Here is a 25,673-nt window from a genome sequence, read left to right as displayed (position 1 = left end):
AAAATACAAAAATTAGCCGGGCATGGTGGCGAGCGCCTGTGGTCCCAGCTACTCGGGAGGCTGAGGCAGGAGAATGGCGTGAACCCGGGAGGCGGAGCTCGCAGTGAGCTGAGATCGCGCCACTGCACTCCAGCCTGGACGACAGAGCGAGACTCTGTCTCAAACAAACAAAAAACTCATAAAACATCGTGGGCACCCGGGCTCCACCACTGCGGCTCTGCTGCCACCCAGGCCTGGACGGCACGGGGCCAGCATTCCCATCTGCACTCAGAACCGTCCCACCATCGCACAGTGTCCTGGACACAGAGGCTGAGAACACCCAAATGTCCACTGTAGGAGGACGGAGCAAGTGGATCAGCCCCGGGATGATGCCCAGGTGGGCAGGACGTACCCCACCACGTGGCCATGGCAGGCAGTGTGACCGGCCCCGCGTTCTGGGTGCTGGGCATGGCTGGGGATGGGGCCTGGCAGGGCTGGGCGGGGCCGGGGAAGAGGACCTGGCGGGCCTGGCGGGGCTGGGCAGAGCATGCTGTGGTGTGTTCACGATCACGTGCCGAGCCCCCATCGCGTGTTCTGCGTTCCTTCCTACATGTGGGCTACGCTTCACAATAAACAAAACAGACTTTTATTTTATGTTATTTAATATTTTATTTAGAGATGGAGTCTCACTCTATCGCCCGGGCTGGAGTGCAGTGGCGCAATCTCGGCTCACTGCAACCTCCGCCTCCCGGGTTCAAGTGATTCTCCTGCCTCAGCCTCCCGAGCAGCTGGGATTACAGGCGCCGGCCACCACCACACCCGGCTAATTTTTGTATTTTCAGTAGAGACGGGTTTTCACCACGTTGGCCAGGCTGGTCTCAAACTCCTAAGCTCAGTTGGTCCGTCCACCTCAGCCTCCCGAAGTGCTGGGATGACAGGCGTGAGCCACCGTGCCCAACCCAGATTTTCTTTTAAAGCAGAGCTTCAGATGTGTGAGATGAGAAAGTTCTGCAGGTGGACGGTGGTGGCGGCTCTGCAGCCACGTGAATGCACTTAATGTCACTGAATGTACACAGGAAAGTGGTTAAAATGGTAAATTTCATGTTATGTGTATTTCACGTTTTTAAAGGCAGGTGAAGCTGGGTGCGGTGGCTCACGCCTGTCATCCCAGCACATTGGGAGGCTGAGGGGGGTGGTTTGCTTGAGCCCTGGAGTTTGAGACCAGCCTGGGCAATACAGCAAGACCCCATCTCTACCCAAATACATAAATAAAAGTAGCTGGGTATGGTGGCACGTCTGAGGTCCCAGCCACTCGGGAGGCTGGGGTGGGAGCATGGCTGGAGCCTGGGAGGTTGAGGCTGCAGTGAGCCCTGATTTTGCCACTGCCCTCCAGCCTGGGGGACAGAGTGAGAACCTGTCAATCAGTCCATCCTTCAATAAGCAGCGTGTCCTTATTATTCTCTTTAAGTTTTACTGAATCGAGACCCACCTTTCCAGGTGGGAAGCTGGTGATGTCAGCCTCTCCCCTCCCCAGTCAGTGTTGCTGGTCTTCGCCCCTGCTCAGGTCCTGCTGGTTCTGCCCTCCAGGAGGGCAGGGTCTGCCCAGGGTCTCCTCTCCCACCTCCCACCGACCTGGGCCACTCCGGCTTCCCAGGGGCCTCCCTGCCTCCACACTGTGCCCACAGACAACGCCCAGCCCCGCAGCACAGCACAGCCCTAGGATCCTACAGAAACATGGGGTGGGCCAGGCCACTTCTTTGTGGACGCCACCGTGGCCCCCGGCCTTGAAAGTCAAAGCCAGGGCCTACCACACCCTCCCAGCTTCCACCCTCCAAGTGACCCGGACCCTGCCCCTTGGGCCTGAGGCTGCTTCCTGAGCACCTAGTAGCCTGCCCGGGAGTCCCCTCAGCACCCCTGCTCCCTGCCTGGCCCCCTCAGTGCCCCTGCTCTGTGCCTGGACCCCTCAGTGCCCCTACTCCTTGCCTGGCCCTCTCAGCGCCCCTGTTCTGTGCTTGGCCCCCAGCCACTGCTCCCTGCCTGGCACCTGGCCCCTGCCCTTCTGCCCCCGTCACTTCACTGTGGCCTTGACACTGAGTCCCAGGGCAGTGACCGCCTGGATCTCCTTCCAGGCCATGGCCGGTGCACAATGGACACTTCACGGTGCCTGCCCCGGCCGTTCCAGGGCCAGCCGTGCACACATGGTGCTTACAGCCCATGCGACTGGGGAGCCCCGGGGAGCCCCGAGTCTCTCGGGCCAGAGCTGGAGGGACCTGCGGCAGGTGTAGCCGGACAAGTCTCTGCCATGCCGGGCTCGGACACGGCCATGCTGACACTCATCTCACACAATCGCTGGCTTCCTGTTCGTACAACAGAAGAAAAACAGGATGTCCAGGGGCGGCTTCTGTCTGAACGAAGAAGACAAGCGAGCCCTGTGAGCTCCGGGGCTCAGCAGTGAGAGGACAGGGTGCCTGGGAGGGACCTGGGGGACACACCCCGCTCAGTACACAGCACCCCACGCACCCCAACTCAGGGATACCACGCAGGGGCATGGGGTCTGAGAAGGATGGGTGGGGCTTGGCGCTGACACCGAGGGACCTCCCAGACCCGCTGTCCGGCCCCAGAAGCCCCAGCCAGCCCTCCCTGAGGTCGCCTCCTCCTGCGGTGGCTTCTGGAGGCCTTTGGTCCCCAGCGTGGACGTTCGGCCGGAGCTCCGCGGGTGGCCTCTGGCCCCCACCTCCACACCCAGGCCCAAGTTCACAGAGTTCACCAAGTTCCTCAGCGGCGCACCGATGCCTGGGACCTGCAGACAGGCAGGTCTGGGACGCTGAGACAGATGGCCCTGGCCAGGAGGCTGACCCCTGACCCCGGACCAGCCTCCTGGAAGCGTGTGGGTTGGGGCAGAATGGGGCAGCTGTGTATCAGGAGGACACATAAAAGAAACTCAAGCTCAAGAATAAAAGTCCCACAGTCCCCCGAACGTGGATTCACATCCAAGAGCTGGGCCACTTCTCCCTGGGGGGCTGAATCATGGCCCCTGCCCAGCACCGGTGCCCGGTGCCCGCACTGGCTTCCCCCCCAGCCACCCTCCCCAAAACATGCCTGGGAGGGCTCAGAACTCTGTGGGGTTGGCCTGAGGGTGCCCAGGCAGAGGCGGCCAGGACGGCTCCACCACCTGTCCCCAGGACAGTTTCCAGCTGACACCCCTGTCCCAGCCGACGGGAAGATGGATTGTTGCGGGAATACAGGACGGGCAGAACACAGGGACGCCACTTCCTCCAAACAGCACTCGGCTAACGGGGCTGCCTTCGCCCTGAGACACAGACGCACTCCAGGAAACTGTGGGCTGCGGAGTGGATGGCACCAAAGGCTCTGTTATTCCCGGCACGCTGCCATAAAGCGGGGGTGAGAAACACAGGGGGCTTTTTATCCACAGGGTTGGGAGCACAGAAGCCCCAGGAACTGAGGCCGACCCCAGCAGCAGACGCCGGGCAGGGGACACTGGGCAGTGGATGCTGGGCAGTGGACACCACCAGTGGACGTCAGACAGTGGATGCTGGCAGGGGACACCCGGCCTCCGGGCAGGAAGTCTGTGACACGTGGTCTTCACAACGCCCCCGAGTGGCTCTCTCCCACAGCCAGCTCTCCTCTTGGGGCCTGGGTCACAAAGCTCACACGGCTCGTCTCCAAGGCCGTCCCACACCTGCCAGCAGCATCAGACCCCACAGCACTGAGCACAGAAGAGCCCGGCCGCCCAGACCAGACCCCACGTGCTGTGGCGACCTACATGCCCACGGGTCCGGGCACCTGCTATCAGCGCCCCGCTGGGTCAGTCCTCTGACCGCCCACGGACAGCAGAAAGGGCCAGCCCACGGCCTCAGCTCCCCTCAGAGACCCCACAGCACCTCCCACAGGCATGTCCCGAGAGGCCATACCCACCCAACATGCACTGGGACCTCCGTCCTTCTGCCGCGAGTCTGTGTCCTGGTGGCCTTCTGGCCTCCGGCGGCAGCTGAGACGGGGCCACCCCCTCCAGCCCAACTGTCTCTGGTCTCAGATTCCACCCACATCTGCCTGTGCTCAGCTGCAGGCAGGGCGAGGGACATGATAAGGACGGAGACAGCAAGGAGAGCCCAAGGAGAGCCCAAGCCTGGCGGGCAGTGTGTGCCCTCCACCTCGGCTCACTGCAGAGGACCGCCCGCGTCTGGGGAGTGAGGTGAAGGGGCTCCCGAAGGTCCAGCATCTGGCACGGAGGCCCTCGCGCTATCAACACAGTGGCCTGCAACACAGTGGCCTGCAGCACAGCACCGTCTCTCATGGGTCACGGGTCCCTCACTCTCAGTCCCACTCACTTGCCTCATCCATGAAGCCGAGGGCCTTGGAGACAGAACTGACCCAGCCTCAGCCCAGGCTGCCTCTGGCTGGGAAGGCGGGATGACGGGGAGAGCCCACTGTTCACTACTGTGGACCCCACAGGGAGGCAGAGAGGGAAAGGGCGGTACCAGCCCAGGGGGCATGCGGTAGACGCCACTCGGAGAGGGACAGTGAGGACATGGAGGAGCTGGGACGCTCGGAGTGAGAGGGACAGAGAGGGACAGGGAGGCCGGTGAGGAGCTGGGACGCTCAGAGCGAGAGGGACAGAGAGGGACAGGGAGGCCGGTGAGGAGCTGGGACGCTCGGAGCGAGAGGGACAGAGAGGGACAGAGAGGGACAGTGAGGCCGGTGAGGAGCTGGGACGCTCGGAGCCAGGTGGATGCCACACAGAGAGGGACAGAGAGATCCCCAAATTTCATTCTGCAACCGCAGGTCAGAAAATCTGCTGAAGAAAACATCCTCGGTGGCTCAAGCCTGTAATCCCAGCACTTTGGGAGGCCAAGGCGGGCGGATCACAAGGTCAGGAGATCGAGACCACAGTGAAACCCTGTCTCTACTAAAAATACAAAAAAAATTAGCCGGGCGCGGTGGCGGGCGCCTGTAGTCCCAGCTACTCGGGAGGCTGAGGCAGGAGAATGGCGTGAACCCGGGAGGTGGAGCTTGCAGTGAGCCGAGATCGCGCCACTGCACTCCAGCCTGGGCGACAGAGCGAGACTCCGTCTCAAAAAAAAAAAAAAAGTAAAAAAAAAAAAGAAAACATCCTAACTACAACAGAAATCTTGGAAGATGAAATGCCTATTTTTAAAAAGTAACAGACTGGGCGCGGTGGCTCACGCCTGTAATCCCAGCACTTTGGGAGGCCAAGGTGGGCAGATCACTTGAGGTCAGGCGTTTGAGACCAGCCTGGCCAACATGACAAAACCCCATCTCTACTAAAAATACAAAAATTACCCAAGCATGGTGGCGGGTGCCTGTAATCCCAGCTACTCAGGAGGCTGAGGCAGGAGAATTGCTTGAGCCTGGGAGGTGGAGGTTGTAGTGAGCCAAGGTCGTGCCACTGCACTCCATCCTGGGCGACAGAGCGAGACTCTCAAAAAAAAAAAAAAGGCCAGGCGTGGTGGCTCACGCCTGTAATCCCAGCACTTTGGGAGGCCGAGGTGGGCAGATCATAAGGTCAAGAGATTGAGACCATCCTGGCTAACACGGTGAAACCCCGTCTGTACTAAAAATAAAAAAAATTAGCCGGGCGTGGTGGCGGGCGCCGGTAGTCCCAGCTACTCAGGAGGCTGAGGCAGGAGAATGGCGTGAACCTGGAGGGCGGAGGTTGCAGTGAGCCAAGATCATGCCGCTGCACTCCAGCCTGGGTGACAGAGCAAGACTCTGTCTCCAAAAAAAAAAAAAATAAAATAAATAAATAAATAAAATTACACAAATAAATAAAAACTAAAAAGATAACAGTATGCTCTGGGTGGTTTTACATAAATTAACTCCTTCAATATTCACACAGAAATGAGGCCCAGTATTGGTGCTAGAATCATCATTCAGATGAGAAAACAGGTTAGGAAGCGGGGCCCGGCCACACAGTGAGGACGAACCCTCTCTACTGGCAGGTGTGGGAGGGCGTTTTCACGGTTTTATGAGGCCAGCGGTGACCTCCCTCTTGTCTCCCTCATGTCACCCTGATGTCACAGCCCAAGGTTTGGCTCTGCAGCCACCCCCACTGCCAGCTGGGCCGGGGCAGGCGCCGGGGCAGGCCAGCTCAGCCTCCTTTAGTGCAGCCAAGCAGAGAAAGGCCCAGGAGCCTCCTGGCCAGCTCAAGGCCAGTGGACGCTGAGGGCAGGGGGCGAGGACACAGTGAGGGTGGCCAAGAGGCTGCCAGAAAGTGCCTGTGACCTGGTCGTGGGACTGGGACAAGCCCGTCCCCAGGGTCCTGGAGGCGGATCTGGTGCCCACACCTCTGGGGCACCCGTGGTGGGGCAGGGGCGGCCTGCTCAGCGTGGAGAGGGGCAGGGCGGCCACGGCAGCTTCTCCTTCCCCTCCTCCCAGCAGGGCCTCGGCCGCCGCCCTTCCTCAAGTGTCCCCACGTCCACCCACAGCCACAGCCCACCAGCGAGGCCTCTGAGAGGGAGGAGTCTCCAGGAACCTGCACGTTCACTGTGCATTACGAGAGCGGCACGCGCTCATCACGGAGCTTCATAGGAAAAGCGGCCTCTCCTGTGGGCCTTGCCCTGTTCACCGCCGTGTCCACACTGGGCGGGTGCTGAGGAGCCCCTGTCTGGAGTGTGGACACCAGATGTGAAGCTGGCCATGTCCCCAGCCCCAGGCACCCCAGCAGGCCAAGCTGTAGCACAGGGACCTCCTCTGGGAAGCCAGGGCAGCCTCAGCCTTGGAGGCTCCCATTGTTCAGAGCCCAGCAAGACAGGGAGGAGCGGCGGATGTGGAGGGAAAGGGAACCCAGGCCGGCAGGCTTCCTGGAGCTGCTGCATCTGCCAGAGGGCTGGCCTCCCCGCCCCCACCCCACCGCCTGCCAGCCCTGGTGCTGAGCCACAGTTTAATGCCGTCTGTGGGACTCTGAATTTCCCAGAGAAGGCTCAAGCGCTGCCTGGAAACCCCCGAACCAGGTGGACGTGGGCAACATGGCTTTTCTGACCTCAGCTGTGCCTGCTCATGCAAAAGCTGAAGTTTTTTGTTTGTTTTTTTTTTTGAGATGGAGTCTCGCTCTGTCCCCCAGGCTAGAGTGCAGTGGCACAATCTCAGCTCACTGTAACCTCTGCCTCCTGGGTTCAAGCAATTCTCCTGCCTCAGTCTCCCAAGTAGCTGGGACTACAGGTGCCCGCCACGACGTCCGGCTAATTTTTATATTTTTAGTAGAGATGGAGTTTCACCGTGTTGGCCAGGATGGTCTCTATCTTCTGACCTCGTGATCCGCCCGCCTTGGCCTCCCAAAGTGCTGGGATTACAGGCGTGAGCCACGCGCCCAGCCAAGGCTGAAGTTTTAGGAGGAATCTGTGATCACCGTGGACATTCGGATGGAGAATGTTTCTTGGCCTCGGGGGAGGGAGAGAGGAACAGGAGCTCAGCCCCCTTTTCCTGCCCCCTGATGACGCCTCCTGACCCAGCGTGGGAGGGCCTCTCCAGATGTGGCCACGTGGATGCTCCTCCAATGACCCGGACCAGGCACTCTACCTAAAAGGACAAACCCAGGCCTGGCTGTTTTCGGGGGCAGGGTCCCAGGGGCCACAGACACGGATGTCCTCCTCGGTGACCAGGGTGGCGCGGACAGGTGTCCAGACAGCGAGGCTGGGCCAGCACGGGGGCCAGGACACCTCCCGCGAAGAAGCTGATCCAGGCCGGGCGCAGTGGCTCAAGCCTGTAATCCCAGCACTTTGGGAGGCCGAGACAGGCGGATCACGACGTCAGGAGTTCGAGACCATCCTGGCTAACACAGTGAAACCCCGTCTCTACTAAAAAATACAAAAAACTAGCTGGGCGAGGTGGTGGGCGCCTGTAGTCCCAGCTACTCGGGAGGCTGAGGCAGGAGAATGGCGTAAAAACCCGGGAGGCGGAGCTTGCAATGAGCTGAGATCCGGCCACTGCACTCCAGCCTGGGCGACACAGCAAGACTCCGTCTCAAAAAAAAAAAAAAAAAAAAAGAAGCTGATCCAGAGCCCGAGTAGAGGAGCCCGCTGGGGAGGGCTGAGCTGGGGCCTCTTGTGGGGCTGGCCTTGTTGACAGAGCTGGACACTGACCACATAAGGGCAGGTGCCTAAAGCGGCACAGGAGGGACGGGGGGATGTGGCCATTCCAGGAAGCGCCAGCCTGTCCCAGAGAGCGCCGAGGCTGTTCCAGAGGGCACCGTGTCGGCTCCAAAGGGCGCCAAAGCTGTTCCAGGGGGAGCACTAGGCTGTTCTAGGGGGCACCATGTCTGTTCCAGGGAGCACCAGGCTGTTCCAGGGGGCACCGAGCATATTCCAGGGGGCGCCGTGTCTGTTCTGGGGGGGCCATGTCTGTTCCAGGGGGCACCGTGTCTCCTCCAGGGAGCGCTGAGGCTATTCCAGAGGGCTCTGTGTCTGTTCTGGGGGGGCCTGTCTGTTCCAGGGAGGGCCATTAGTGTTCCAGGGGGCACTGAGGCTGTTCCAGGGACCCTGCTAGCTGGGGGTTGCACTTTGAAGACATCCCACTCTGCTTAGGTGGAGAAAAGGCTGTAGAAGCCCTTGGGTACCTGTGCAGGGAGAGTCAGCTCTGTGCTGAGGCAAAGCCAGGGTCCCATGCGCTCCCCGGCCCCGAGGGTGGTCTCCAGCGGCGGTAACAGGGCCTCATCCCACAGAGGTGCAGGCCCAGGGCCTGCAGATGGCTTTGGAGGAGGCGGTGGATGAACGGAAGGGTGAGGGGTCTGGGCCCGTCCCGAGGGACAGGTGCGTGGTCACGGCCCCACAGGACAGCCAGGGTTGTGCCTGCTGAGGGGGCCGCATCCACGCCAACCCCCGCCCAGCTCAGAGGCGGCCCCTCCCCCCGGACACAGTGACCTGAATACGTCAGGGAAGGCGATGTGCCTGGAGGTGCCCCACAGCCCTCAGCACCCACTGGGAACACAGGAGAGGAAGTCCCTGGAGTGGTCTGAGGCCCAAGGAGGCAGCTGCATGGGATAGGGAAACTGAGGCAGAGAGCCTCGGCTGCTGCCACATGGGAGCGGGGCTTTCACAGGGGAGAGGGCCATGGCCCTGCCCCATGGAGGGGCTGCCAGGCAGGGCGTGTGTAGGGTGGGCCTGGGCAGAGGCCGGGGGGCGGTGAGTGAAAAGGCAGTAAACCCACAACAAACGGGGGGTCCGCAGCCCAGGGCGAGGCAGCCGGGCCAGGGCCTGACAGCGCTCACTGCTGTTTACAAGGACTGCAGGGTGAAGGACATGAAGGGGTCCCAGGCCCCCTTCCCACCCCCTGCCCACAAAGACAGGGCCCTGGACAGCTCCCATGGGGGCCGAGCCCCTCCCAGGAGGCTTCCCGCCCCGGCCTGTCCCCGGCACAGAGAGCAGTCTGAGGCTCGGGCTGACACCCCAGGCACTAGGCAGCCTCCACTGCCTCCCAGCCTCTGTCTCCCAAACCCTGGCCCAGTCTTCAACTTGCAGGGTCTTGATTTGTAGGAACAGGAGGGAGGGAGGCTGCACCTCCCCTCGGGCTGTTTCTCTTAAGCGCTGAACCTGCCGGGGCAGCTGAGCTGAGCGGGGATGCAGCCTCCCTGGCTCTGCCCACAGGGGAAGGCCCCTCTCACCTCCCTGGCTCTGCCCACAGGGGAAGGCCCCTCTCACCTCCCTGGCTCTGCCCACAGGGGAAGGCCCCTCTCACCTCCCTGGCTCTGCCCACAGGGGAAGGCCCCTCTCACCTCCCTGGCTCTGCCCACAGGGGAAGGCGCCTCTCATTTCTCTTTTTTAACCTGAAAAAGCTGCTGGGAGGGCAGATGTTCTTCTTGACTCCAAGGGATGAAAAAAGGCTTAGTGTAAAAAACTAGGAACACTGAAGGCCACCACGGAACCGCCCGAGACCCAAGAGGCTGTGGGTTCCCTGAACCCCGGGAGGCGGCGCTGAGCACCCAAGGGGGTTTCGGGCCCTCTGCCTGGCACCCCGAGGGACAGAGGGGACCAGAGCTCCCACCTCTGCGACCAGCCCTGAGCGGCTGCACGGTCCCCGCCACCTCCCCCGGATGCTGTCACAGGCCTGGCGCCAGGCCACCCACGCTGGGGTCCAAGGAGGCGGCCTGTCTTGAACGCCGAGGACAGAGTTCACAGCAGGGCCTCCGGACTCACAGGGTCCCAAGCTGTGGACACTGTAGAGGCCTGCAGCTAGGGTCCAGCGGCCTGGCCCTCGTCACTGAGTACAGAGTGGGCACCACCACCCCCGTGCACCCCCACGCACCTCCCCCGACAGCCCCAGGGAGACTCGGCACCATCAGGCTCAGACTCACCCGTGCAGCGGCGCTCACCAGTGGCGGGGTCACCAGTGGGGTCTCCTGGGTCCATCCTCAGGGCCGGGCCGAGGACGCTGGCAGGCAGCTAGGAACGAGGATCTGCAGAAACAATCAGGTGGGGCCCCTGAATGAAGAGCCCCCTCCAACAGGCAGCCCGTGGAGCCCACGCCCGCAGCCCCTGGAGGTGGTGGAGGGACCTGGTGCCCGGGGCCCCCAGTCGCTGAGCACAGCGGGCAGCTCCACACTCCTCTCCCAGCTGGCGTGACGGCTGCCAAGTTTGGACCCTGCATCCAGTTCCCCGCCAAACCGCCCCAGCTTTCAGCAGGGAGGGCAGGGGATGGGAGGGCCCCGGGGGGCACAGTAGACAAACCCACACGGGCGGGCAGAGGGGCCTATTCTTGAGGACAGCATGACTCCCCTTGCCATGGCCCCCTCAGGCTGTGTGTCCTGCCCCGGAGGGAGCCACACGGGAGAGAGAAGCTCTCCTCCACCTGCAGGACCAGGGACCTGGGAGCGACGCCCTCAAGGCCGACCCAGCACACGGCTCCGTTAGAATCTAGGCAGCTGCTGACAGCTCTCATCCCAGGCAGACCTCAGCCTCCCTCAGAGAGGTTTTTTTTCTTTTTTTTTCTTTTTGAGACAGAGTCTCTCTGCGATGCCCAGGCTGGGGTACAGTGGGGCGATCTTGGTTCACTGCAACCTCTGCCTCTCGGGTTCAAGTGATTCTCCTGCCTCGGTCTCCCCAGTATCTGGATTACAGGCATGCGCCATCGTGCCCGGCTAATTTTTATATTTTTAGTGGAGACAGGGTTTCACCATGTCAGTCAGGCTGGTCTCGAACTCCTGATCTCAGGTGATCCGCCTGCCTCAGCCTCCTGAGGTGCTGGGACTACAGGTGTGAGACACTGCACCCGTTCCCTGGGAGTGTTTTTGATGCAAAACCCCTGTCTAGCCTTACGAGGGTTACCCTTTTCCTTCAATCTGCTTACGCAAGGCTGCACACAAAAGCTTTCTTCGGGCGCTGTGGCTCAAGTCTCGCTCTGTCGCCCAGGCTGGAGTGAGTGGCGCGATCTCGGCTCACTGCAAGCTCCGCCTCCCGGGTTCAAGCCATTCTTCTGTCTCAGCCTCCCGAGTAGCTGGGACTACAGGTGCCGCCACCATGCCCGGCTAATTGCATAAAAAGGCTTTCTTCGGGCGCGGTGGCTCAAGCCTGTAATCCCAGCACTTTGGGAGGCCGAGACGGGTGCATCACGAAGTCAGGAGATCGAGACCATCCTGGCTAACCCGGTGAAACCCCGTCTCTACTAAAAAAAAAAAAATACAAAAAACTAGCCGGGTGTGGTGGTGGATGCCTGTAGTCCCAGCTACTCGGGAGGCTGAGGCAGGAGAATGGCGTGAACCCGGGAGGCTGAGCTTGCAGTGAGCTGAGATCCGGCCACTGCACTCCAGGCTGGGCGACAGAGTCAGACTCCGTCTCAAAAAAAAAAAAAAAAAAAAGGCTTTCTTCGACTGTATAGCTTTAGTTTGAATCACCCCCAGCAGTTACACAAAGCTCAGCACGAGAACTCCGAATCCTAACACAGGCGTGCAGGAGAGAGCTGCGCGGCCCTCCCCCAGGCAGCCCTCACAGCGGCCATTCCCGGGAAGACCGACTGTGTGTGTCTCAGTCACAGGCGGCATAGTCACGTCTTGGCCTTCAGTTTTACACATTACCAACCAGCTCAGCCCAGGCAGGGTGAGAATCTGTCTTACCTGCGGGCCAACACACACCCCTAAACACACAACAACACAACCTCCTAAACCAAGTTACGTGGACATCGTCTGTGGACTCAGGACTGACAGAGGCCGATCGTAGCCACGTCAACACCATTCCCAGCCGTGTCACAAGGAAGGTTAGGATGGCTTTTCCTTTCTCACGCGGGCTGCTCCAGACTCTGCTCTGCCGTGGGGGAGGGACTGCTGCTCTCCCACTGCAAACGATGTAAACCCCGATGATACATCTTAGGAAACCAGTTTACGGACAACAGGCAGTGTGAGGCTCCGTTTCCCGACAGCAGAGCCGTGCCCAAGGCGGCCCCAGGACAGCTGCTCCCCACGCTGGAGCCCGGGCTGGGCACAGAGTCCCACCACGCCGAGGGGGCTGCTGGGGGTCACACACCGGCAGGAGGGGCTGCTGGGACAGCAAGTGTGGGGGCAGGAGAACCCCCAAGCCTCCCAGGACCCATGGCCCCAAGGCTGAGAATACAGTGGAGATACCAGAGGCCACATAGCACCTGACACACTGCAGTCCAGCCCAGCCCAGAGGAAGGACCACATCAAAACACAACCAGCACCAGAACAGCTACAGTCGAAGACCACGCTGAGAGGAAGGCCTGCTCCAGAGCCTCCCACCAGATCCAGACCAAACCCATGAAAGCCAGAGGACAGATCCAGACTAAACCCACGAAAGCCGGAGGACAGATCCAGACGAGACCCGCGAAAGCCGGAGGACAGATCCAGACTAAACCCGCGAAAGCCAGAGGACAGATCCAGACTAAACCCGCGAAAGCCAGAGGACAGATCCAGACCAAACCTGCGAAAGCCGGAGGACAGATCCAGACTAAACCCGCAAAAGCCAGAGGACAGATCCAGACCAAACCTGCGAAAGCCGGAGGACAGATCCAGACTAAACCCGCGAAAGCCGGAGGACAGATCCAGACGAGACCCGCGAAAGCCAGAGGACAGATCCAGACTAAACCCACGAAAGCCGGAGGACAGATCCAGACCAAACCCATGAAAGCCGGAGGACAGATCCAGACTAAACCCGCGAAAGCCGGAGGACAGATCCAGACGAGACCCGCGAAAGCCGGAGGACAGATCCAGACTAAACCCGCGAAAGCCGGAGGACAGATCCAGACGAGACCCGCGAAAGCCAGAGGACAGATCCAGACCAAACCTGCGAAAGCCAGAGGACAGATCCAGACTAAACCTACGAAAGCCGGAGGACAGATCCAGACGAGACCCGCGAAAGCCGGAGGACAGATCCAGACTAAACCCGCGAAAGCCGGAGGACAGATCCAGACGAGACCCGTGAAAGCCAGAGGACAGATCCAGACCAAACCTGCGAAAGCCGGAGGACAGATCCAGACTAAACCTGCGAAAGCCAGAGGACAGATCCAGACCAAATCTGCGAAAGCCGGAGGACAGATCCAGAATAAACCCGTGAAAGCCAGAGGACAGATCCAGACTAAACCCATGAAAGCCAGAGGACAGATCCAGACTAAACCCATGAAAGCCAGAGGACAGATCCAGACCAAACCCATGAAAGCCGGAGGACAGATCCAGACTAAACCCGCAAAAGCCGGAGGACAGATCCAGACGAGACCCGCGAAAGCCAGAGGACAGATCCAGATTAAACCCGCGAAAGCCAGAGGACAGATCCAGACTAAACCCGCGAAAGCCGGAGGACAGATCCAGACCAAACCCGCAAAAGCCAGAGAAGGACGGCCTCTGGGTGGGGGTCGAGTCTCACCCAGACCCAACTTAGGAGGGTTGAGAAAGGCCCTGGGCTCTCTGAAGAGCCCAGGACAAAATGTCAAGACACAACCCCACATTCAAGGGACTCAGCCAGAAGCTGAACAGCCCACAGGAGCAAAACGCAATGCTCTTCAGAGGACGATACCTCAATCCAGAGTTTCCACAATGGATAATTCACAAAACTCAGTGCATAATAAAAATCACAAGACCGAAAAAGAAACAAGGAAATCCGACCCATAAACAAGCAGAAAAACACAAAAAAACAGAGAACAGAAAGCAGCTTTGAGGGAGGCCTCAACGTTATTGGTGTTGGCAAAGACTTTAACACAATGATTGCAACTGTGTTCATGGAATGAACAGAAAACATCTTCAAAAAGTTCAAGGAGGCCAGGCGCAATTTGGGAGGCTGGGGCGGGAGGATCACTTGAGCCCAGGAGTTTGAGACCATCCTACGCAACACGGTGAAACTCTGCACAAAAAAACTAAAAAGTAGCCGGGTGTGGTGGCTTGTGCCTGTGGTTCCTGCTACTCAGGGAGCTGAGGCAGAAGAGTCGCTTGAGCCCCAGAGATCAAGGCTGCAGAGAGCCGAGATCACACCACTGCCTTCCAACCTGGGTGACAGAGTGAGATCCTGTCTCAAGAAAACCCCAAAAAACCATGAATAAAATTTTAAAAATATGGTTTTAATGAGTAAAAGGAGAGAGATAAATGAAGATTATGTGAAACTACATAAAAGAACTAAATGGAAACTCTGCAATAAAAAGTGTAATCACTGAAATGTGTTTGACTCACTGACTGTGCTTGACAGCCGACAGATGGCAGATGAGTCGGTGAATCTGAAAACAGATCAAGAAGGACCAGATTGAAAGAACGAGGGGGAAATGAACTGTGGCTCCACGGCCCACAGCCAAGCGTCCTCCGTTCCCCTGGTGAATGGCCCCCCCGCAGCACTGCACACCTGGCTGTGCGGTTCACACGCTTCGTGGAGACAGCCGTTCCCCAGCCTCTGCCTGCCTCCATCTGGACGGCTGCACTGAAGCCCTGCTCACCCGGGACTCCCTTCCCTCTTGTCCCCTGTGCTCCCCGAAGTTCACTCCTAGTTCTACGGGAGCACATTTTCCAGGAGCATCTCAGGCAGAACCGCAAGGGAGGAGCACTGAGTAGCCCTTTGCTTGTCTGAGAATGTCCCCATGACCATGTGCACCCAACTCCCCAAGACACACAGGCAACCACGTCCCCAAGACACACAACCACGTCCCCAAGACACACAGGCAACCACGTCCCCATGACACACACGCAACCGTGTCCCTGACACACAACCACGTCCCCAAGACACACAGGCAACCACGTCCCCAAGACACACAACCACGTCCCCATGACACACAGGCAACCACGTCCCCAAGACACACAAGCAACCATGTCCCTGTGACACACAGGCAACCATGTCCCCGTGACACACAGGCAACCATGTCCCCAAGACACACAGGCAACCACGTCCCCGAGACACACAGGCAATCACGTCCCCGTGACACACAGGCAACCACGTCCCCAAGATACACAGGCAACTGCATCCCCAAGACACACAACCATGTCCCCATGACACACACGCAACCACGTCCCCAAGATGCACACACAACCACGTCCCCATGACACACAAGCAACCACGTCCCCAAGACACACAGGCAACCACATCCCCATGACACACAGGCAACCACATCCCCAAGACACACAGGCAACCATGTCCCCGTGACACACAAGCAACTGCGTCCCCAAGACACACAGGCAACATCTCCGTGACACAGGCACACAGATGTCCCCATGGCACACAGGCAACCATGTCCCTGTCACACACGCACACTGTCCCCGTGACACACGTGCAACAATATCCTCATAACACGTGCGCACCTACATCCCCATGACACACATAGACTGTCCCTGTGACATGTGGGCACCGACATCCCTGTGACACACATGCATCTATGTCCCGTGACACACGCACACCGCAGCTCCACTGGAAGCCTGGCTATGCGTGGCTGTGAGGCAGGGGTCATTCTCCTGATGGTCATGGTAATGCCCCTCTGCTGTCTTCTAGCCTCAGGGGTTGCTGAGAAATCTGATGCCCCCTGACTCAAGTGCCAGCGTCTTCTGGGGAGGCCCCGGGGCCGTGGCCAGATCCCAGCAGGATGGACGTGGCGTGGTCCCCTGGGGGCTCCATGGCTACCCTTTTGAATGTGGCTTCCCGATTGTGTCCTGCCCTCCACGCCCTCGGTTCTGTCCTCGGGAACTCCTGCTGTTTAGAACTTACACTTCCTGGGACTAACTCTGTGTTCTCATCTTTCCTCCTCTGCCTTTTTGGGAGATTTCCTGAACTTTATTTTGCAACCCTCTCATTGAATGGCTCATTTCTGCTCTTACAAATTTGATCCTATCCATGAGTTCTGGTTTTCTGACGCTTTTTCTGAGGGTCTCCTCTCTCATTCCTGGCTTCTCCTCCTACCCCCGTTATTAGTTCATTTTCACGCTGCTGATAAAGACATACCTGAAAGTGGGGACAAAAAGAGGTTTAATTGGACTTATAGTTCCACATGGTTAGAGAGGCTTCAGAATCATGGTGGGAGGCAAAAGGCACTTCTTACATGGTGGTGGCGAGAGAAAATGAGGGCCAGGTACAGTGGCTCACTCCTGTAATGTCAGCACTTTGGAAGGCTGAGGCGGGCAGATCACCTGAGGTCAGGAGTTCATGACCAGCCTGGCCAACATGGTGAAACCCTGTCTTCACTAAAAATACAAAAGCAGCCAGGCACGGTGGCTCACGCCTGTAATCCCAGCACTTTGGGAGGCCGAGGCGGGCAGATCACGAGGTCAGAAGATTGAGACCATCCTGGCTAACACAGTGAAACCCCGTCTCTACTAAAAATACAAAGAATTAGCCAGGCGAGGTGGCGGGCTCCTGTAGTCCCAGCTACTCGGGAGGCTGAAGCAGGAGAATGGCAAGAACCCGGGAGACGGAGCTTGCAGTGAGCCAAGATCATGCCGCTGCACTCCAGCCTAGGCCATAGAGCGAGACTCCGTCTCAAAAAAAAAAAAAAAAAAAAAAAGTAGCCAGGCGTGGTGGCAGTGCCTCCCAGCTACTCGGGAGGCGGAGGCAGGAGAATCACTTGAACCCGGGAACAGGGGTTGCAGTGAGCTAAGATTATGCACTCCAGCCTGGGTGACAGAGCAGAACTCCATCTCAAAAAAACAGAGAGAGAAAATGAGGAAGAAGCAAAAGCGGAAACCCCTGATAAACCCATCAGATCTCATGAGACTTATTCACTATCACAAGAAAAGAAAGGGAAAAACTGGCCCCCATGATTCAATTCCTTCCCACTGGGTCCCTCCCACAAGGGGAATTCTGGGAGATACAATTCCATTTGAGATTTGGGTGGGGACCTGGCCAAACCGTTATCATTCCACTCCTGACCCCTCCAAATCTCATGTCCTCACATTTCAAAACCAATCATGCCTTCCCAACAGTCCCATAAAGTCTCAACTTATTTCAGCATTAACCCAAAAGTCCACAGTCCAAAGTCTAATCTGAGACAAGGTAAGTCCCTTCCACCTATGAGCCTGTAAAATCAAAAGCAAGCTAGTTACTTCCTAGATACAATGAGGGTACAAGTATTCGGTAAATTCCGTTCTGGGCTGGGCACAGTGGCTCATTCCTGTAATTCCAGCACTTTGGGAGGCTGAGGCGGGCAGATCACCTGAGGTCGGGGGTTTGAGACCAGCTTTACCAACATGTAGAAACCCCATCTCTACTAAAAATACAAAATTAGCCGGGTGTGGTACATGCCTGTAATCCCAGCTACTTGGGAGGCGGAGGCTTGAGAATTGCTTGAATCTGGGAGGCGGAGGTTGAGGTGAGCCGAGATTGTGCCATTGCACTCCAGCCTGGGCAACAAGAAGGAAACGCCATCTGAAAAAAAAAAAAACAAAACCAAAAAACCTGTTCCAAATGGGAGAAATTAGACAAAACCAAGGGGTTACAGGGCCCGAGCAAGTCCGAAATCCAGCAGGGCAGTCAAATTTTAAAGCTCCAAAATGATCTCCCATGACTCCAGGTCTCGCATCCAGGTCATGCTGATGCAAGAGGTGGGTTTCCTTGGTCTTGGGCAGCTCTGCCCCTGTGGCTCTGCAGGGTACAGCCTCCCTCCCAGCTGCTTTCATGGGCTGGTGTTGAGTGTCTGCTGCTTTTCCAGGCACACGGTGCAGACTGTCAGTGGATCTACCATTCAGGCATCTGGATGACAATGGCCCTCTTCTCACAGCTCCACTAGGCAGTGTCCCAGTAGGGATGCTGTGTGGGGGCTCCCACCCATTTCCCATTTTTTTTAGACGGCGTCTCGCTCTGTTGCCCAGGCTGGAGTGCAGTGGCGTGATCTCAGCTCACTGCAAGCTCTACCTCCCAGGTTCACACCATTCTCCTGCCTCAGTCTCCTGAGTAGCTGGGACTACAGGCGCTGCCACCACGCCCAACTAAATTTTTTTGTATTTTTAGTAGAGAGGGGATTTCACCATGTTAGCCAGGATGGTCTTGATCTCCTGACCTTGTGATCTGCCTGCCTTGGCATCCCAAAGTGCTGGGATTACAGGCGTTAGCCACCACATCCAGCCCCCACCCATTTCCTTTCTGTACTCCCCTAGCAGAGGTTCTCCATGAGGGCCCCACCCCTGCAACAAACTTTTGCCTGGACATTTAGGCATTTCCATACATCTTCTGAAATCTAGGCAGAGGTTCCCAAACCTCAGTTCCTGACTTTTGTGGACCCACTGGCTCAACACCACATGGAAGCTGCCAAGGTTTTGGGCTTCCACCCTCTGAAGCCACAGCCCGAGTTCTATGTTGGCCCCTTTCAGCCATGGCTGGAGTGGCTAGGACACAGGGTTCCAAGTCCCTAGACTGCACATAGCACAGAGACCCCGGGCCTGGCCCACAAAACCACTTTTTCCTCCTGGGCCTCCAGGCCTGTGATGGGAAGGGTTGTCATGAAAGTCTCTGACATGACCTGGAGACATTTTCCCCACGGTCTTGGGGATGAACATTAGCCTCCTTGCTACTTATGCAAATTTCTGCAGCTGGCTTGAATTTCTCCTCAAAAAATTGCTTATTCTTTTCTACTGCATCACCAGGTTGCACATTTTCTGAATTTTTACGCTGTTTCCCTTTTTAAACAGAATGCTTTTTTTGTTTTGTTTTTGAGATGGAGTCCTGCTCTATCACCAGGCTGGAATGCAATGGTGTGATCTCGGCTCACTGCAACCTCTGCCTCCCTGGTTCAAGTGATTCTCCTGCTTCAGCCTCCTGAGTAGCTGGGATTACAGGTGTGTGCCACCATGCCCGGCTAATTTTTGTATTTTTAGTAGAGACGTGGTTTCATCATATTGGTCAGGTTGGTCCTGAACTCCTGACCTCGTGATCCGTCCGCCTCAGCCTCCCAAAATGTTGGGATTACAGGTGACAGCCATTGCGCCCAGTCCCAGAATGCTTTTAACAGCATCCAAGTCACTTTTTGAATGCTTTGCTGCTTAGAAATTTCTTCCTCCAGATACCCTAAATCACATCTCTCTCAAGGTCAGAGTTCCATAAATCTCTAGGACAGGGACAAAATGCCGCTAGTCTAGTCTCTTTGCTAAAAGATAACAAGAGTCACCTTTGCTCCAGTTCCCAACAAGTTCCCCATCTCCCTCTGAGACCACCTCAGCCTGGACCTTATTGTTCATATCACTATCAGCATTTTTGTCAATGCCATTCAACAAGTCTCTAGGAGGTTCCAAACTTTCCCACATCTTGTCTTCTGACCCTCCAAACTGTTCCAACCTCTGCCTGTTACCCAGTTCCAAGTCACTTCCACATTTTTGGGTATCTTTTCAGCAATACTCCACTCTACTGGTACCAATACCAATGTACTGTATTAGCCTGTTTTCACGCCACTGATAAAGACATACCTGAGATTGGGCATAAAAACAAGTTTAATTGAACTCACAGTTCCACATGGCTGGGGAGGCCTCAGAATCATGGTGGAAAGCGAAAGGCACTTCTTACACGGTGGCGGCAAGAGAAAATGAGGAGAAACCAAAAGTGGAAACCACTGATAAACCCATCAGATCTCGTAAGTCTTATTCACTACCATGAGAATAGCACGGGAAAGACCAGCTCCCATGATTCAATTACTGCCCCCTGGGTCCCTCCCACAACAGGTGGGAATTCTGGGAGATACAATTCAAGTTGAGATGTGGGTGAGGACACAGCCAAACCATATCACCCACCTCGGGAGACCCCGTGGCTCGGCTTGGCTCATTTCGTGCAGGGTCCCTGGCGCTGATCCCTCTCCTCTCCATGGCAGTGTGGGGACTGCGATGCGTATCTGAGAGTGAGGCGCTAGTCGTCTGCTTGGAAATGAGTTGGAGGCACCCCAGGAGTGGGACCCCGCAGTGAGTGACCCAAGGGGCCCTGGAAGATGCAGACCTGACCGCGTCTCCCCCAGGACGGTCTGTCCAGGAAAAAGTCCTCCCAGCCGCACCTGCCAGCCACCGGGTTTGGGGGCACGGGCAGGGAGCTGCAGACCCCACTCCTCTGCAGCCCTCCCCACCCTCAGCCCAGCTGCAGCGGCACTCAGAACACCCTGGCCCAGGGTCTCCAAGGGTGAGGGCCGCAGGGTCTGGCAGCACCCCATGAAGGCTGCCCCAGGTCCCGGTTTCAGCCCTCCAAACCCCCGTACCCAGGGAACCTGGGCCTCCATTCCTGAGCCCCCAAGTTTTTGCCCCTCCCATTCTCTTTGCCCCTAAGGGATTTTGCCTTTTTAATTCTTTTGCTGTCACCTTAATTGGCCTTAGGGGAGATGGACCAGCAGGCCTGAGATCCAGGGTGTTAGGGCTCCTCCCAGCAGGGCGGACCCAGACATGCAGAGCCCACCGCCAGCCTCCAAAGGCTCCAGAAAGGGGGTCGCTGCCTTCTCAGAAGGCCCTCTCCACCATGCCCAGAACCGTGAATGCCCCGGCCTGGGCTTTTCACCAGGAAATGAAGGGAAAGACAGACCTGTGGGATGGAGGTGGGTCCCAGCGGGGGCAGTCACACCCCCATGCCATCTCTGCACAGACCCCGAAGGATGTGGAGTGTCTTCCAGGGCCGTACAAAGCACCACAGGGTGCGAGCGACAGGGACGTGTGTCCTCACTGTCCCGAGGCTGCAGCTCTGACACTGGGTGGGGAAGGTGGGCCCCACTCCCTGGGTCTCCTCCCTGGGTCCTCACGGGTACCCCCATGTGTGTCTGTGTCCTGATCTCCCCTTCTTATGGCGACACCAGTCCTACTGGATTAGGGCCTACCCCAACAACTTCATTTCACCTCTGCAAAGACCCCATCTCCAAATACAGTGACATGGGGCCTAGGGCTTCAACATGGCAATTGGAGGGAAACAACTCAGCCCACAGCATATCACAGATCCTTCCCCCAAAAGAGGCAGAGGCTCCCCACGCCAGCTCTCGGGGAAGGGTCTGGGCGCCCACGGGGACTCTGCACACTATTCTCTCCACCTCCATGAAAGAGGCATGTCCATCTCCCGGATGAGAAAACCGAGCTCAGCCAGGATCAAAGCAGGTCTCGTCCCAGTCTCCTCACTCTACCACTCTCCATTTTTATTTGCTTTTTATTGCCTTTTGGCTGCCTATAAAGGCAATTATTTATGTAATACAATATTTGGAAAACTACATTTGCAAATTCTGAAAAATCATGCAAAAACATCACTAAAAGCCAGCCGGGCACAGTGGCTCACGCCTGTAATCCCAGCACTTTGGGAAGCCGAGGCCGGAGGATCACCTGAGGTCAGGAGTTCGAGACCAGCCTAACCAACATGGAGAAACCCCATCTCTACTAAAAATACAAAATTAGCTGGGTGTGGTGGCGCATGCCTGTAATGCCAGCTACTCGGGAGGCTGAGGCAGGAGAATTGCTTGAACCCAGGAGGCAGAGGTTGCGGTGAGCCGAGATCACGCCATTGCACTCCAGCCTGGGCAAAAAGAGCAAAACTCCATCTCAAAAAAAAAAAAAAATCACTAAAAGCCACAGTCCCCTCCTGGCCACTCCTGTCTCCTCCTCGCTCCTGGTGCCACCTCATCTGTCTCAGCCTCTGCCTGTCCCTCAGAGCTGTGGCCCAGCCCTCCCAGGTGCGGGGGAGGGGCCACACACTCTCGACAGGTGATCCGGGTGCTGAGAGGGGACACAGTGCTGTCCCACAGGTGAGCCAGTGGCCATTTCCAAATTCCCAGGGCCTCTGTCAGCGGGTGTCCAAAGAGCCTGCTTGGGAGCCCTGCACATCCACATGTCCCACCCTTGGACCTCCAAACTGCACTGGGGGCCGGCACAGTGGGCTCTGACCCACAGGGATGCTGGGCCAGCACCCTTGGGGGAAGGCAGTGGGTACCCGGGGCCTGAGCAGGGGACAGAGCCCCAATCCCCGCTGCTTCCCCCCGGCTGCTCCTTGGGGACCCCCGGACCACAGTACCAATGGGGGCAGGGTGGGCCCCCCACACAGGTCCTGGACTCATGTACAACGTCCTCTCGCCTAGGCTCGTCCTGGTGTCCGTGGCCCAAGGATTTGCAGAGCTGCAGACGGAGCCCAGGGTGGCTGTCGCAGGCCACTCACCCATCCCCAGCATCCGCAGTTTCTCAGGCTCTCAACAATAAACTTTATGTCTCATGGTTCAAGAAATGCCAGGCTCTGGGCCGAGAGGCAGAAGGCTCAGGCACAGCTCCCACTTTTTAAGCCACCATTTCTCTTTATTGTTGGTTTCCTCCCTGGATCTTTTGCTTAAAGCACATTTGTTTTTCTTTTTCTTTTTTTTTGAGATGGAGTCTCACTCTGTCCCCCAGGCTGGAGTGCAGTGGTGTGATCTCGGCTTACTGCAAGCTCTGCCTCCCGGGTTCCCGCCATTCCCCTGCCTCAGCCTCCCAAGTAGCTGCGACTACAGGCCCCACCACCATGCCCAGCTAATTTGTTTGTATTTTTAGTAGAGATGGGGCTTCGCCGTGTCAGCCAGGATGGTCTCGATCTCCTGACCTTGTTATCCGCCCACCTTGGCCTCCCAAAGTGCTGGGATTACAGGCGTGAGCCACCGCATCCAGCCTGTTTTTCTTACATCACATTGAAGTAGATCAAGTTCCTGATAAATGTTAGATTTAGCCTGACTCAGCATGAGCCTGGCTTCTCCCGCCAGTCGGCACATGGGTGGGTACCAGGCACACAGTCTCCCCGCCCTGCCCACCATCTGCTGTCCTGGAGCCCTTGGTGGGACCCGCTGCCCACAGACACCTTGCCCATGCTCCAGTGCCAGGCAGAGGCCTCTGTGCTCTGAAGAGTGAATAAAACATGAAACTGGCCGGGCGCAGTGGCTCACGTCTGTAATCCCAGCTTTGTGGGAGGCTGAGGCAGAAGGAGCACTTGAGCTCAGGAGTTTGAGGCCAGTCTGGGCAACATAGTGAGACCCCATCTCTACGAAAAAAAAAATCAGGCTGGGCATGGTGGCTCACGCCTGTAATCCCAGCACTTTGGGAGGCCGAGGCGGGCAGATCACGAGGTCAGGAGATCGAGACCATCCTGGCTAACACAGTGAAACCCCGTCTCTATTAAAAATACAAAAAAATTAGCCAGGCGTGGTGGCGGGCGCTTGTAGTCCTAGCTACTCGGGAGGCTGAGGCAGGAGAATGGTGTGAACCTGGGAGGCGGAGCTTTCAGTGAGCCGAGATTGTGCCACTGCACTCCAGCCTGGGTGACAGAGCAAGACTCCGTCTCAAAAAAAAAAAAAAAAAAATCAGTTGGGTGTGTTGACATGCACCTGTAATCCCAGCTACTCGGGAGTGACCCAAGATTGGGCCACTGCATTCTAGCCTGGGTGACAGAGCAAGACCCTGTTTCCAAAAAAAAAAAAAGAAGAAAAGAAAGAAAGAACAAAAGGAAAGGAAAGGAAAAAAAAGAAAAGAAAAAAGGAAAAGAAAAGAAAAAGGAAAAGAAAAGAAGGAAAAGTGAGGCCCTGCACAGAAGCAGGGTGGCTGGCAGCAAGTTATCTGGAGCGGAGGGCCGGTGCTGAGTGCAGCGAGGGCGGGGTGAGCCTCGTGAAACCCCCATCGCACAGGGAGGCCCTGCCGGGAGGCCACTCCACCTCTGTTTGTCTTGTCCCAAACAGCAGAGGCCACGGCTGCTCCTGGACAACACTCCTGCCCCTTGCGTGCCCCATGGCCGTCCGGAGTGTGGACTTGGCTTCCGGCACCAACGCACCCCTCGACCCCCAGACAGCGGCGGCATCAGCGGCGCTGATGGTGTTTGATGAGCAAATGAATAAAGGCAGCAGGTCCCCCACCACCACCTCCACTCCCACGGGCACTCCCAGCGGCTCCCGGAAATTTCCCTGGGTTCTCAGTACTCCCCCAGCCATAGGCTCAGTGGGCGTTAGACCCTCTCCCCAACCCTCCTCTGGGGCGTCTGTACCCCGACCCCCACCCCAGGCCGCTCCTCAGCCCCCACCCCTCCCTGGCAGGAGTACAGCCCGGCCCCTCTGCGGGCTGGGGACTGCCTTGCGGGCTGCGGGGACCTGACGGGGCAGCCCCAGCCAGGCCGTCAGGCTCCGAGAGAAGTGCGGGGCCAACACTGCCTCCCAGCGTCCCGGGGTCCTGTGCCCGGGAAGGCCCCGCATCTGCGGCACCCGGAGTCGTGGAGGCCAGAACGCTGGGCAGCAGACCCGGCCGTTCACAGACGCACCGGAGCAGGCGGGTGGCCGGGCGGGGGCGGCAGCCTGCGGAGGAGCCAGTCCCGGCCACCCCACGCCGCCGGCCGCGCGTCCGGGCCGGTCTCTGGGCCCCTCTGCTGGTGGAACCCGGCAGCGCCTCCTCCCTCTCAGCCGCGTCTGTCCCAGGCGCCTGCAGTCCAAGTGCCTCCCCCACCTGCACGCCCAGGCTGGGTCTCCGTTCCCACCCAGGCCAGCGCTGCAGGCAGAGCCCAGCCCGGCGGCCGCGGCGAGCATGGGGAGGCCCCTCCACCTCTGTCGGTCTGCGCTGAACACCGCAGAGGTGGCTGCTCCCCCGAGAAGCCCGCACACCGGTCCAGGCCCCCGAGGGGCCATCTGCCCCCGGCTCACCGCAGGCCCTTTCCTGGGGGCCCCTGTGCCGTGCAAACGGCAGGTCTGGACGCTCTCGGGCTCTGTCCTGCCAGCCCCACAACGCAGAACCCAGCGTCCCCACCCCATCTCCCGGCATCCCTTGGCTAAGGGAGGGTGACTGGCGGCCCGCAGGCCCTTAGAGGGTCCCCCACAGGCGAGGATGGAGACGCAGCTCCAGACCCCGGAGTGCGGCTCCCCAGACACACCCACGTCCGTCCACCATCCAAGCATAAACCCCAACGCAGCGGCTCCTGGCCTGGCTCTGAGGACGGCACAGCTGGAGTGGGAGAAGCGCCCAGTGCTTCCGTCACTGGAGCCCACAGGTCCACAGGAATTCGAGATCCTGGATGCGTTGGCCGGACCCAAGGACACACGCAAGGGGCGGGAGGCGGGAGGGGCACAGCAAAGGGTGTAGGGCATGGCCGGAGGGGCTTTCCCCTTGGGCAGTATGGACACCCCAGACCCCGCAGCGCCCAAGCGCGCAGCCTCAGGCCTCCAGGGGTTTTCCAGCCTCACACCTCCAAAGGTCTCCCTGGCCCAACCTCCTTACAGTGTCTCCAGAAAGCTCTGAAGCCCAGCCCCTCCTCCTCGTGTTTGACTGAGCTGGTGGGTGTTTTACTAAAACTCAACAGTGTCTCTTCCTCTCAGGGCCTGGATGT

At 58.1% G+C, this 25,673-nt stretch overlaps 1 protein-coding gene and 1 pseudogene across 50 annotated transcripts in view; both read right to left on the bottom strand.

Moving 5' to 3' along the window:
* Window positions 1-25,673, bottom strand: part of EXD3 (exonuclease 3'-5' domain containing 3) — a 117,782-nt gene that overhangs the window by 75,297 nt on the left and 16,812 nt on the right. For 23 of the 50 annotated variants that reach the window (XM_028834534.2, XM_077966812.1, XM_077966836.1 and 20 more), the window contains exon 2: window positions 10,307-10,408. Coding sequence is in view for 27 of the 50 variants with exons in the window: in XM_077966812.1 (XP_077822938.1) it covers window positions 10,307-10,361 (55 nt within the window). In the remaining 23 variants the exon portion in view is untranslated. Of the gene's footprint in view, window positions 1-8,572; window positions 9,788-10,306; window positions 10,409-17,660; window positions 17,784-25,673 lie in introns of all 50 variants that reach the window. The other 27 variants (XR_013405207.1, XR_013405208.1, XR_013405209.1 and 24 more) reach the window with 2 other exon arrangements.
* LOC144334869 (uncharacterized) lies at window positions 7,532-8,536 on the bottom strand (annotated as a pseudogene).

The sequence above is a fragment of the Macaca mulatta genome, chromosome 15 (genome assembly GCF_049350105.2).
Source record: "Macaca mulatta isolate MMU2019108-1 chromosome 15, T2T-MMU8v2.0, whole genome shotgun sequence".
In the NCBI taxonomy this organism is placed as follows: Eukaryota; Metazoa; Chordata; class Mammalia; order Primates; family Cercopithecidae; genus Macaca; species Macaca mulatta.
Note: the sequence above shows the minus strand (reverse complement) of the source record. Positions and strands in the feature narration are given on the sequence as shown.